General features: G+C 49.5%; 1 protein-coding gene across 1 annotated transcript in view; it reads right to left on the minus strand.

Annotated features, from left to right (window-relative positions):
- Positions 1-11,174, minus strand: part of LOC138367993 (collagen alpha-2(IV) chain-like) — a 19,157-nt gene extending 7,983 nt beyond the window's left edge. The window contains exons 1-2 of the mRNA XM_069330283.1: positions 10,779-11,174; positions 6,720-6,775 (exon numbers count right to left, since the gene is read on the minus strand). Coding sequence (XP_069186384.1) covers positions 6,720-6,775; positions 10,779-11,174 — 452 coding nt within the window. The remainder of the gene's footprint in view (positions 1-6,719; positions 6,776-10,778) is intronic.
- Positions 11,175-13,052: the final 1,878 nt, after the last annotated feature.

The raw sequence follows: 13,052 nt of genomic DNA on the forward strand, positions 1-13,052 counted from the left end.
TGTAGTGGCTGGGGGGACATGTAGTGGCTGGTGGGACATGTTGTGGCTGGTGGGACATGTAGTGGCTGGTGGGACATGTAGTGGCTGGGGCGACATGTAGTGGCTGAGGCGACTTGTAGTGGCTGGGGGGACATGTAGTGGCTGGGGGGACATGTAGTGGCTGGGGCGACATGTAGTGGCTAAAGCGACTTGTAGTGGCTGGGGGGACATGTAGTGGCTGGGGGGACATGTAGTGGCTGGTGGGACATGTAGTGACTGGTGGAACATGAAGTGGCTGGGACGACATGTAGTGGCTGGGTAACATGTAGTGGCTGGGGCGACATGTAGTGGCTGGTGGGACATGTAGTGGCTGGGGGGACATGTAGTGGCTGGGGGGACATGTAGTGGCTGGGGCGACATGTAGTGGCTGGGGGGACATGTAGTGGCTGGTGGGACATGTAGTGGCTGGTGGGACATGTAGTGGCTGGTGGGACATGTAGTGGCTGGGGGGACATGTAGTGGCTGGGGGGACATGTAGTTACTGGGGCGACATGTAGTGGCTGGGGGGACATGTAGTGGCTGGTGGGACATGTAGTGGCTGGGGGGACATGTAGTGGCTGGTGGGACATGTAGTGGCTGGTGGGACATGTAGTGGCTGGTGAGACATGTAGTGGCTGGGGGGACATGTAGTGGCTGGGGGGACATGTAGTGGCTGGGGGGACATGTAGTGGCTGGGGCGACATGTAGTGGCTGGGGGGACATGTAGTGGCTGGGGGGACATGTAGAGGCTGGTGGGACATGTAGTGGCTGGTGGGACATGTAGTGGCTCGGGAGACATGTAGTGGCTTGGGGGACATGTAGTGGCTGGGGGGACATGTAGTGGCTGGGGGGACATGTAGTGGCTGGGGGGACATGTAGTGGCTGAGGCGACTTGTAGTGGCTGGGGGGACATGTAGTGGCTGGGGCGACATGTAGTGTCTGAGGCGACTTGTAGTGGCTGGGGGGACATGTAGTGGCTGGGGGGGACATGTAGTAGCTGTGGGGACATGTAGTGGCTGGGGCGACATTTAGTGGCTTAGGGGGACTTGTAGTGGCTGGTGGGACATGTTGTCGCTGGGGGGACATGTAGTGGCTGGGGGGACATGTAGTGGCTGGGGTGACATGTAGTGGCTGGTGGGACATGTAGTGGCTGGTGGAACATGTAGTGGCTGGGGGGACATGTAGTGGCTGGGGGGACATGTAGTGGCTGGGGGGACATGTAGTGGCTGGGGCGACATGTAGTGGCTGGGGGGACATGTAGTGGCTGGGGGGACATGTAGTGGCTGGGGCGACATGTAGTGGCTGGGGGGACATGTAGTGGCTGGGGCGACATGTAGTGGCTGGTGGAACATGTAGTGGCTAGCGAGACATGTAGTGGCTGGTGGGACATGTAGTGGCGGGGGGACATGTAGTGGCTGGTGGAACATGTAGTGGCTGATGGGACATGTAGTGGCTGGTGGAACATGTAGTGGCTGGTGGGACATGTAGTGGCTGGTGGGACATGTAGTGGCTAGGGCGACATGTAGTGGCTGGTGGGACATGTAGTGGCTGTGGGGACATGTAGTGGCTGGGGGGACATGTAGTGGCTGGGGGGACATGTAGTGGCTGGGGGGACATGTAGTGGCTGGTGGAACATGTAGTGGCTGGTGGAACATGTAGTGGCTGGGGGACATGTAGTGGCTGGTGGAACATGTAGTAGCTAGGGGGACATGTAGTGGCTGGGGGGACATGTAGTGGCTGAGGTGACATGTAGTGGCTGGGGGGACATGTAGTGGCTAGTGGAACATGTAGTGGCTGGGGGACATGTAGTGGCTGGTGGAACATGTAGTGGCTGGGGGACAAGTAGTGTCTGGGGGACATGTAGTGGCTGGTGGGACATGTAGTGGCTGGTGGGACATGTAGTGGCTGGGGTGACATGTAGTTGCTGGGGGGACATGTAGTGGCTGGGGGGACATGTAGTGGCTGGGGGATATGTAGTGGCTGGGGGACATGTAGTGGCTGGTGGGACATGTAGTGGCTGGTGGAACATGCAGTGGCTGGGGGACATGTAGTGGCTGGGGGACATGTAGTGGCTGATGGGACATGTAGTGGCTGGGGCGATATGTAGTGGCTGGTGGAACATGTAGTGGCTGGGGGACATGTAGTGGCTGGGGGACATGTAGTGGCTGGTGGGACATGTATTGGCTGGTGGAACATGTAGTGGCTGGTGGAACATGTAGTGGCTGGGGGACATGTAGTGGCTGGTGGGACATGTAGTGGCTGGTGGAACATGTAGTGGCTGGGGGGACATGTAGTGGCTGGGGGGACATGTAGTGGATGGGGGGACATGTAGTGGCTAGGGGGACATGTAGTGGCTGGGGGGACATGTAGTGGCTGGGGCGACATGTAGTGGCTAATGGGACATGTAGTGGCTGGGGTGATATGTAGTTGCTGGGGGGACATGTAGTGGCTGGGGGGACATGTAGTGGCTGGGGGGACATGTAGTGGCTGGGGGACATGTAGAGGCTAGGGGGACATGTAGTGGCTGGGGGGACATGTAGGGGCTGGGGGGACATGTAGTGGCTGGGGGACATGTAGAGGCTAGGGGGACATGTAGTGGCTGGTGGGACATGTAGTGTTTGGTGGGACATGTAGTGGCTGGGGTGACATGTAGTGGCTGGGGGGACATGTAGTGGCTGGGGGGACATGTAGTGGCTGGTGGGACATGTAGTGGCTGGTGGGACATGTAGTGGCTGGGGGGACATGTAGTGGCTGGTGGGACATGTTGTGGCTGGTGGGACATGTAGTGGCTGGTGGGACATGTAGTGGCTGGGGCGACATGTAGTGGCTGAGGCGACTTGTAGTGGCTGGGGGGACATGTAGTGGCTGGGGGGACATGTAGTGGCTGGGGCGACATGTAGTGGCTAAAGCGACTTGTAGTGGCTGGGGGGACATGTAGTGGCTGGGGGGACATGTAGTGGCTGGTGGGACATGTAGTGACTGGTGGAACATGTAGTGGCTGGGACGACATGTAGTGGCTGGGTGACATGTAGTGGCTGGGGCGACATGTAGTGGCTGGTGGGACATGTAGTGGCTGGGGGGACATGTAGTGGCTGGGGGGACATGTAGTGGCTGGGGCGACATGTAGAGGCTGGGGGGACATGTAGTGGCTGGTGGGACATGTAGTGGCTGGTGGGACATGTAGTGGCTGGTGGGACATGTAGTGGCTGGGGGGACATGTAGTGGCTGGGGGGACATGTAGTTACTGGGGCGACATGTAGTGGCTGGGGGGACATGTAGTGGCTGGTGGGACATGTAGTGGCTGGGGGGACATGTAGTGGCTGGTGGGACATGTAGTGGCTGGTGGGACATGTAGTGGCTGGTGGGACATGTAGTGGCTGGGGGGACATGTAGTGGCTGGGGGGACATGTAGTGGCTGGGGGGACATGTAGTGGCTGGGGCGACATGTAGTGGCTGGGGGGACATGTAGTGGCTGGGGGGACATGTAGAGGCTGGTGGGACATGTAGTGGCTGGTGGGACATGTAGTGGCTCGGGAGACATGTAGTGGCTGGGGGGACATGTAGTGGCTGGGGGGACATGTAGTGGCTGGGGGGACATGTAGTGGCTGGGGGGACATGTAGTGGCTGGGGGGACATGTAGTGGCTGAGGCGACTTGTAGTGGCTGGGGGGACATGTAGTGGCTGGGGCGACATGTAGTGTCTGAGGCGACTTGTAGTGGCTGGGGGGACATGTAGTGGCTGGGGGGGACATGTAGTGGCTGTGGGGACATGTAGTGGCTGGGGCGACATTTAGTGGCTTAGGGAACTTGTAGTGGCTGGTGGGACATGTTGTGGCTGGGGGGACATGTAGTGGCTGGGGGGACATGTAGTGGCTGGGGCGACATGTAGTGGCTGGTGGGACATGTAGTGGCTGGTGGAACATGTAGTGGCTGGGGGGACATGTAGTGGCTGGGGGGACATGTAGTGGCTGGGGGGACATGTAGTGGCTGGGGCGACATGTAGTGGCTGGGGGAACATGTAGTGGCTGGGGGGACATGTAGTGGCTGGGGCGACATGTAGTGGCTGGGGGGACATGTAGTGGCTGGGGCGACATGTAGTGGCTGGTGGAACATGTCGTGGCTGGCGAGACATGTAGTGGCTGGTGGGACATGTAGTGGCGGGGGGACATGTAGTGGCTGGTGGAACATGTAGTGGCTGATGGGACATGTAGTGGCTGGTGGAACATGTAGTGGCTGGTGGGACATGTAGTGGCTGGTGGGACATGTAGTGGCTAGGGCGACATGTAGTGGCTGGTGGGACATGTAGTGGCTGGTGGGACATGTAGTGGCTGGGGCAACATGTAGTGGCTGGGGGGACATGTAGTGGCTGGGGGGACATGTAGTGGCTGGGGCGACATGTAGTGGCTGGGGCGACATGTAGTGGCTGGGGCGACATGTAGTGGCTGGGGCGACATGTAGTGGCTGGGGTGACATGTAGTGGCTGGGGCGACATGTAGTAGCTGGGGCGACATGTAGTGGCTGGGGTGACATGTAGTGGCTGGGGTGACATGTAGTGGCTGGGGCGACATGTAGTAGCTGGGGCGACATGTAGTGGCTGGGGTGACATGTAGTGGCTGGGGCGACATGTAGTGGCTGGTGGGACATGTTGTGGCTGGGGCGACATGTAGTGGCTGGTGGGACATGTAGTGGCTGGTGGGACATGTAGTGGCTGGGGCGACATGTAGTGGCTGGTGGGACATGTAGTGGCTGGGGGGACATGTAGTGATTGGGGGGACATGTAGTGGCTGGGGGGACATGTAGTGACTGGTGGGACATGTAGTGGCTGGGGGACATGTAGTGGCTGGGGGGACATGTAGTGGCTGAGGGGACATGTAGTGACTGGGGGGACATGTAGTGGCTGGGGGGACATGTAGTGGCTGGGGGGACATGTAGTGGCTGGGGGGACATGTAGTGGCTGGTGGGACATGTAGTGGCTGGGGGGACATGTTGTGGCTGGGGGGACATGTAGTGGCTGGTGGGACATGTAGTGGCTGGGGGGACATGTAGTGGCTGGTGGGACATGTAATGGCAGGGGGGACATGTAGTGGCTGGGGGGACATGTAGTGGCTGGGGGGACATGTAGTGGCTGGGGGGACATGTAGTGGCTGGTGGGACATGTAGTGGCTGGGGCGACATGTAGTGGCTGGGGGGACATGTAGTGGCTGGTGGGACATGTAGTGGCTGGGGGGACATGTAGTGGCTGGTGGGACATGTAGTGGCTGGTGGGACATGTAGTGGCTGGGGGGACATGTAGTTGCTGGTGGGACATGTAGTGGCTGGGGGACATGTAGTGGCTGGTGGGACATGTAATGGCTGGGGGGACATGTAGTAGCTGGGGGGACATGTAGTGGCTGGGGGGACATGTAGTGGCTGGGGGGACATGTAGTGGCTGGTGGGACATGTAGTGGCTGGTGGGACATGTAGTGGCTGGGGGGACATGTAGTGGCTGGTGGGACATGTAGTGGCTGGGGGGACATGTAGTGGCTGGTGGGACATGTAGTGGCTGGGGGGACATGTAGTGGCTGGTGGGACATGTAGTGGCTGGTGGGACATGTAGTGGCTGGGGGGACATGTAGTGGCTGGTGGGACATGTAGTGGCTGGTGGAACATGTAGTGGCTGGGGTGACATGTAGAGGTTGAGGCGTCCACTGAAGTTGCTACATATTTGTGAGAATATTGTAACGAGAATCTGGAATAGAACAGTAGCTAATCAGGGAAGTGTTGCGCCAATTGCACATTAATAAAAAAAAAAGAGAAAACAAAGTAAAAAAAAACCTGCTACGGTGTATTAATTGCGCAAAAACAAAAGATAATAAAATCTTAAAACATTGAAAAAAAATCAAATTTACACAAACTGAATAAGTAACAATTAATGAAATCAAATCCTCCTTATTCACTTGGCTTACACACAATCGTACGACAAATATATGCAGGTTAAGTTTACGTTCATAACACAGGTGCAGGTAATTCTCAATACAAAATATTATGTGCATCTATGGTCACCTGGGGGCTCGAGTAGATGCTACAGCTATGAGGATTCGAAGGGTAATACGCTGTGCTGGATGCTGGCAAACTCTTATATATGGGGGCGTGACGTCACAATGGTGCGAATCCTAGAGCTGGAGACTAGAAGCCGGCAAGATATAACGTCTAGAGCGGTAGTTTGCTGGTGACGTCTTGTCAAGCGGCGAGACGACCGGTGTGCAGCTCTTGGGAACTGTAGGGTGGAGGGGGAGGAGTTGTGTTTAAACAATATGTTTGGGCATGTATTGTTGTTGTTTTTTATGTTAAATCTTGATGTAGTTGAATGCTGGTAAGTAGGCAGTAAAAGAAGAGGCAGGATCTACTGCTAAACAGGAGATTACCGTAACAAGGTGTATATCGCTTACCTAAAATATCAATGGATGAGATTTTCAATACAGTTTTACCCTTATTAATTTTCACATTTTGGTCTTGAAAGAGATCCTAACAAATAATAATCTAGTAGCTTGTTCTTCTTTCTTCATTCTCCCCATATTTAATGCTATCGTCCAAGAAACTATCCACCCCCATAATCTTTACTATCAATTGGGACATGAATTTCTGAAAAATTGCTGGAGACGAGGACAGTCCATTAGGAAGTCTTTTAACTTAAATAACCTCTTATTGGTGTTAATTACTAACAATTTGTGGTTCTCCTCCTCTACAGAAATTTGCAAGTAAGCATCCTTTAAATCTATCTGAGAAAATTTTGATCCCTTGCAAATCACTGACAATAACTCCCAAATGTTTGGTAAAGAACATTTCTCACATTGGATGCGGTTATTTTATTCTTTAAAATCTGTATAGAGTCTCATGGAGTTAAAGGGCTGCCTTCAATACTGGTACATTTGAGGCTGTCCACTCACTCTGTGTAACTAGTTCTAAATTGCCTTCTTCTACATGCCTTTCCAGAGCTGATTCTACCATTTGTTTGTAATGAAATTGAACTGTTCTTGCTTTGAAAAAATTAGGTGGAGCCCCAATTTTAAGGTGGATTTTTGCCTTATTTTAGTAATTGATTTACCCGCATCTACTACATATTTTTCCAACACATCTTCAGCATTATTTTTTTTTCTCCATAGACAATTCATCCAGATCATGTAGGAAAATTCCCTCTCTGTCCATGTGGTCCTTACTATATAGGCTAGAATATTTTTAATCCACTACATAAAAATCATGGACATTTCTTTCCTATTATAGTCTACCCTTGCTGACACCTTGCCATGGACCCAAACTAGTACATTATAATAAGCACTTAATGGCTCCCACCGGGTTTTACACTTAATTGCAAGGTATCTGCCCAATACCTAGACAATGTTCACACTGCAGCACCAGTGTCCAGTTCCAAGGGAACTAACCTCTTCATTAATTATAAAATTCACCACTTGAAACTTCACCGAATATACCCTTTTCTTTCACCGAATATAGTCTACTTTCCTCACCTGCAGCTTCTTCAGACGGTTTACCTTCCTCTACTGTCTTGACCACAGTACCACTACCTCTTCCTCCTGCATTCCTTGGTCATAATCTCTCCATACCATTAATATTTGTTTCCTAGTATTCTCTGCAAACTCTTCTCAAGTGTCCTTTCTTGTCACAATAGTTGCAGGCAAAATCCTTAAACTTGTAGTTTTAACAATTGTGCTTATATCCACAATGTTTACAACTCGTCTGGCACTGTATGACCAGAAGTTCTTGGGTGTTAGACTTTTTTCCCCAGAAAATCCTTTTCAGGTTCAACACTTTTCTAACACTATCCATGAAGACATCATTGGTAAATCCAAGTGTTTCTCCACCACGTTAGGGAAATATTTCATGTTCTACTGCCATAAACAACTGGTCCCTCACCCGGCAGTCAAACTATGCTCCAAAGTTGCAGTTGTTAGCCAACGCCTTCAATTCCACATATAAATCCTGTAAGGATTCCTGCTGTTTTTTCGTCCTCTTCTGGAAATCCATCAAACTCCTGTGATATGAAGGTTTCATTACATAATGACGTTTAAGCAGGGTAATCAGGTCTTCACGTGGGGCAGCTCTGGTGCACACACACGTTGTTGTTATTGTTGTTTTAGATTTAGCTACTGGGAACGAAACGTCTACGTCGCACGGGCTATACTGAGCCCGTAATTGAGTTCGGTTATTCGCGATAACCTTCTTAGTGTGATATTTGGGTCAAAGTTTTAAATAGAGGTGGGGTTTTCTCCTTTCCCTCTCTTTCTTTTTCGCTTCTGTTTTATCGCACTGGTTTTAGTCTCGTTTTAATAACATTATCTAGGTGGCGGATGTAGATGCAGAATGTTCACTATAGTGAGTTCCATTCTTCAACGGCTTTTCTAATCATTGTAGTCGCTCTGGAATTTGCATCTAATGCAGCTGCTCTTGTTGTATTAATGTTGAGTTTTATGTGCTGGATTTCAGTTGCTTCACATTCTAGTAAGTAGTGCAATAGTGGCGCCTCTGCTTCAGTTCCACAGATATGACACTCTTTAACTATTGGTTTTATTATCTCCCAGCAGCACTTGTAGCCAAGTCTGAGTCTCTGTATGGCTACTGCAATGTCTATGGAGACTTGATAGTTAGGAGTATTTTGTTCTAGATTTGCTCCTTAATCAGTGAAAAATTTGGAGGAATTTGAACCTGTACAACAGGTAGAGCAGTGGCAGTTTTTGCTAGTGAGTCTGCCTTTTCATTACCATCTATGCCAATGTGACTTGGTATCCAATTTAGGGGGATTGACAGCCTTCGATTATGGGCTTCTTTTCCTATATGTTGAATTTCTGTGAGGAGTTGTATATTATCGCTGTGCTGACTGGATAACAATGCCTGGAGAGAACATTTAGAGTCGGTATAAATGATGACATCATGTAAATCATTCTCAATTGAATAATTTATGGCCTCCTTCATGGCATGGAATTCTGTTTGCAATGTTGAGCACCCACTATTCATGCTCCAGTAAGCTTCATGGTTGTTAGTGTAAACTGCTGCCCCAGCAGAACCTCTTTCTTGATCAACTGATCCGTCTGTGAAGATGTGAGTCATTGTAGGTCTTGAGATGGTTTCCATTTGTTGTTCTATGACTGCTATGATCCTCTGCGAGTCACATGCTAATTTTTTAACTAGTAATCCTTCAATGATTATCTTTAGACTCGATTCTTTCTATGGAGGAGGCTGCCGAAAGTGTTGATATGGTCTATCTTCCTCTTTGTTTTAAATGGTCCATTTCAAGTCCACTTTCTCTAGAATCTTGACCAGATTATCCGTCCATACACTTGTTCTATATTGAAGGTTTCTCTGAAGCGATCTGTGTAAGCTCTCTTTGATTGACAGTCTGGCGGTGGTTCCAACAAGTTTTGCTGTTATGGTGGCTATTCTTCGTTTGATCTTGTTTTCTAAGGCTGGTAAGTTGGTTTCCATTCATAGATTCTCTCGACGCGTCCATATAGGTGCTCCCAGCATTATTCTGAGAGCATCATTTTGAGACACTTCCAGTTTCTCCCACTGGTTATCACTGAGGGATGTAAGAGCAGGAGCAGCATAGTCAATGAGTGACCTAACTGCTTGAACGTAGTACATTTTGAGTACTGGTAGAGATGCACCCTCTCTAAGACTGGTCAGAGAGCGCAAAGCTGAGTTTCTGGCTTTACAACATTATCTTGAGGTTATCTTGAGATGATTTCGGGGCTTTAGTGTCCCCGCGGCCCGGTCCTCGACCAGGCCTCCACCCCCAGGAAGCAGCCCGTGATAGCTGACTAACTCCCAGGTACCTATTAACTGCTAGGTAACAGGGGCTTTCAGGATGAAAGAAACTTTGCCCATTTGTTTCTGCCTCGTGCGGGAATCGAACCCGCGCCACAGAATTACGAGTCCTGCGCGCTATCCACCAGGCTACGAGGCCCCTATGCCGAAGATATTAAATTTCTTGAGTGAATTTCAACTGCCGGCTATTATGACTCCAATGTATTGAAAAGAGGTAAGTCATTCAATTTCGTGACCTTGTATTGCGAGACTGATGTCTTGAGTTCTCACTTTAACGCTCATTGCTTTGGTTTTATTGCTGTTTATTTTCACTGATATACGTTCCGCTTCCATGCTGATAATATCTAGGCATTTTTGTGCATGGTTCCTTGCACCTTTGTCTTTAATGATGACCACAAAGTCGTCTGCATAGTTAAGAAGTTTGGCTTTTGGTAGCTTGAGCTTCATGAATTGTTCCATGAGACAGTTGAAGAGGAAGGGGCTTAGTATTCCTACCTGCGGAGTACCATTTTCCAGCCTCTTTGAGGTCGATGTTTTTCCTTGGAATTTGACTGTAGCTTCTCGGTTAAGCAGGTTTCCTTTGGCAAAGACCAGAGCGTGACCTTTGATTTCCTTATCCACAAGGCAGCACAATGTAGCTGGAGCACTGGCTAACTCGAAGGCTTTCACAAGGTCTAGAAAAATAAGGATTCCAGGTTAGTCATTGATTTGATCCAGGAGGGAGGTAAGGCACTCTGTGGTTCCAACACCTTTTCTGTAAGCAAACATATTTTGGTGCAGTGGTTCGGCTTTCAATTCAATTCGATTAAGAGCTATTCTTTCCTCAGGTTTGACCAGACCGCTTGTTAATGAGATGGGTCTTGGATTTCCTGGGTCTTTAGGTTTTTGAATGGGAACTATAATTACAGTATTCCAAGAGAGTGGTCGAGTTCTTGTCACTCATACTCTGTTGATGAGATTCAAGAAGGCTTCTTCACCCTTTTCTCCTAGCTTGGTCAGCATGTTGTAAAGTATTTTGTCCTCACCTGGAGCTGTGTCTTTAGTTTTCTCTGTAGCTCTTAGTAATTCTTTCAGACTGAAAGGTTGGTCCAGTTCGTCAGGTAAGGCATCTTTTTTTGCCATCTTGCTGCTTGAAGTCTTTGTTGGTGAGTCAGAGTGGCTTGAGGAAGTTGAGTGGAACTGGCTCTTGAAACAAATAGGTTTGCTAATCTTTCTGCTTCTTGCTCTGGATGAACATGATTGGGCGGAGAAGAAGGCGATTTTTCTTTGGCCCTGTTGATCTGCCTCCAGATGTCGCCCAAGGATGTATGCTGATTTAGCTTGCCACACCACTCGAGCCATTTTTCTTCTCTGATTTTTGCTGTTTCTTCGTGCACATGATCTCGGAGAGCTCTAAGAAGTTCCAGAGTAGCTTGGGTTCTGTCTCTTCTGAAATTCTTTCGTGCACAATTTAGTCTGTTATTTAGTACAATTTAGTCCGGGCTCGGGAACTGGAGGTCTGGGAGGTAGAGCTATATTAATAACTGTTCTTGTAGCAAAGTGGTCACTAGTCAGTACATGGTCAACTGACCAATGACTCAACTTATAAACACTGGTGGAGACAAACGTGAGATCCAACTTGCCCCCACCAATGTGGGTTGGTTCCGTCGAGGTAAGCAGACTGACTTCAGGAACTTCATCCAAAAGATGTTCAATATGTCTTCCGTGTACGTCGGTTCTTGTTGAATCAAGTAGTAATTCACTATGAGCGTTGACGTCTCCCGAGATGATAGTGGGAGTGGTGACTGTTCTTTCAAAAATTGCAGCGAGATCCATGTCGTGTTCTCTATGGCGCCTGTATACACTGAAGATGGACAGCATCGAGTTCCACACAGTGAGATTAACTCCCATAATTTCGACGTTCTCACCACAGTTAGGCAGGTCTGTGATAGCCGTGGCATTGATATGATTTCTTACTAGCATTGAAGTACCTCTGGTCCCACCTTGTTCCATAGGGCAGTGGAAACCTTGCTATCCTGGGATATTGGTATATTTTCCAGTCCTGGTAAGTGTTACTTGAAGTAAAACAATATCAATGTTGTCCTTGAGAAGCACTGCTCTGAGTGTTTGTGCTTTGTTTTTGAATCCTTGGATATTCCATTGTATAATCTTGAGATTGTAAATTATTTTGTAGGAGTTGAAGCCATTGAGTCCATTGTAGTTTCTAATGTGCTGATTTCCCCGACGGCGTGTGTCTTCTTGGTTGGAGTGGAGACTGCCATTGGGTGTTGAAACAATTCAGTTTCGTCATCTTCGACTTCTACTTCGTCAGCCTTTTCAGGTAGAGCTTGTAGAAGTGTGGTAGAAATAAGCTCAGTAGAATATATTTTTATCTCTGTTAACATATCCTTCCTTGACTGAGGGTTGGTCTGTTCCAGTGCTTGGAATGCTTTGTCAAGCATCTTGCCGAAGATCTCTGTCAAGTAGGCAATAATCATTGGAACAGTTGTCACTTGATATGCCTTTGGCTACCATTTTTGTTCTCGGTAGGTGAGGGGATTTTGGGTTGGGTCATGGTGCCTTTGCTGCATCCAGCTGGCACACACACGTTACCCAGGACACTATATACTGTTGTACCCAGTGAAACTAAGAGCACCGCTTTCTCGTTTGTGTCCTTAATTCCATGGTACTGGAAGTTTGCTTCCAGCAGGCTCAGCCACAGGTAGCATCTTGGTAGCATCAAACGGTTACATTTTGATTAGGGACGAAGTAACCATAGCCAGGGGATGATTAGGGACGAAGTAACCATAGCCAGGGGTAGATTAGGGACGAAGTAACCATAGCCAGGGGTAGATTAGGGACGAAGTAACCATAGCCAGGGGATGATTAGGGACGAAGTAACCATAGCCAGGGGTTGATTAGGGACGAAGTAACCATAGCCAGGGGTAGATTAGGGACGAAGTAACCATAGCTAGGGGTAGATTAGGGACGAAGTAACCATAGCCAGGGGTAGATTAGGTATGAAGTAACCATAGCCAGGGGTAGATTAGGTATGAAGTAACCATAGCCAGGGGTAGATTAGGGACGAAGTAACCATAGCCAGGGGTTGAACACAACTCACATTAGGGACGAAGTAACCATAGCAGGGGTAGATTAGGGACGAAGTAACCATAGCCAGGGGATGATTAGGGACAAAGTAACCATAGCCAGGGGTAGATTAGGGACGAAGTAACCATAGCC

The sequence above is a fragment of the Procambarus clarkii genome, chromosome 24 (assembly GCF_040958095.1).
Source record: "Procambarus clarkii isolate CNS0578487 chromosome 24, FALCON_Pclarkii_2.0, whole genome shotgun sequence".
Taxonomy (NCBI): Eukaryota; Metazoa; Arthropoda; class Malacostraca; order Decapoda; family Cambaridae; genus Procambarus; species Procambarus clarkii.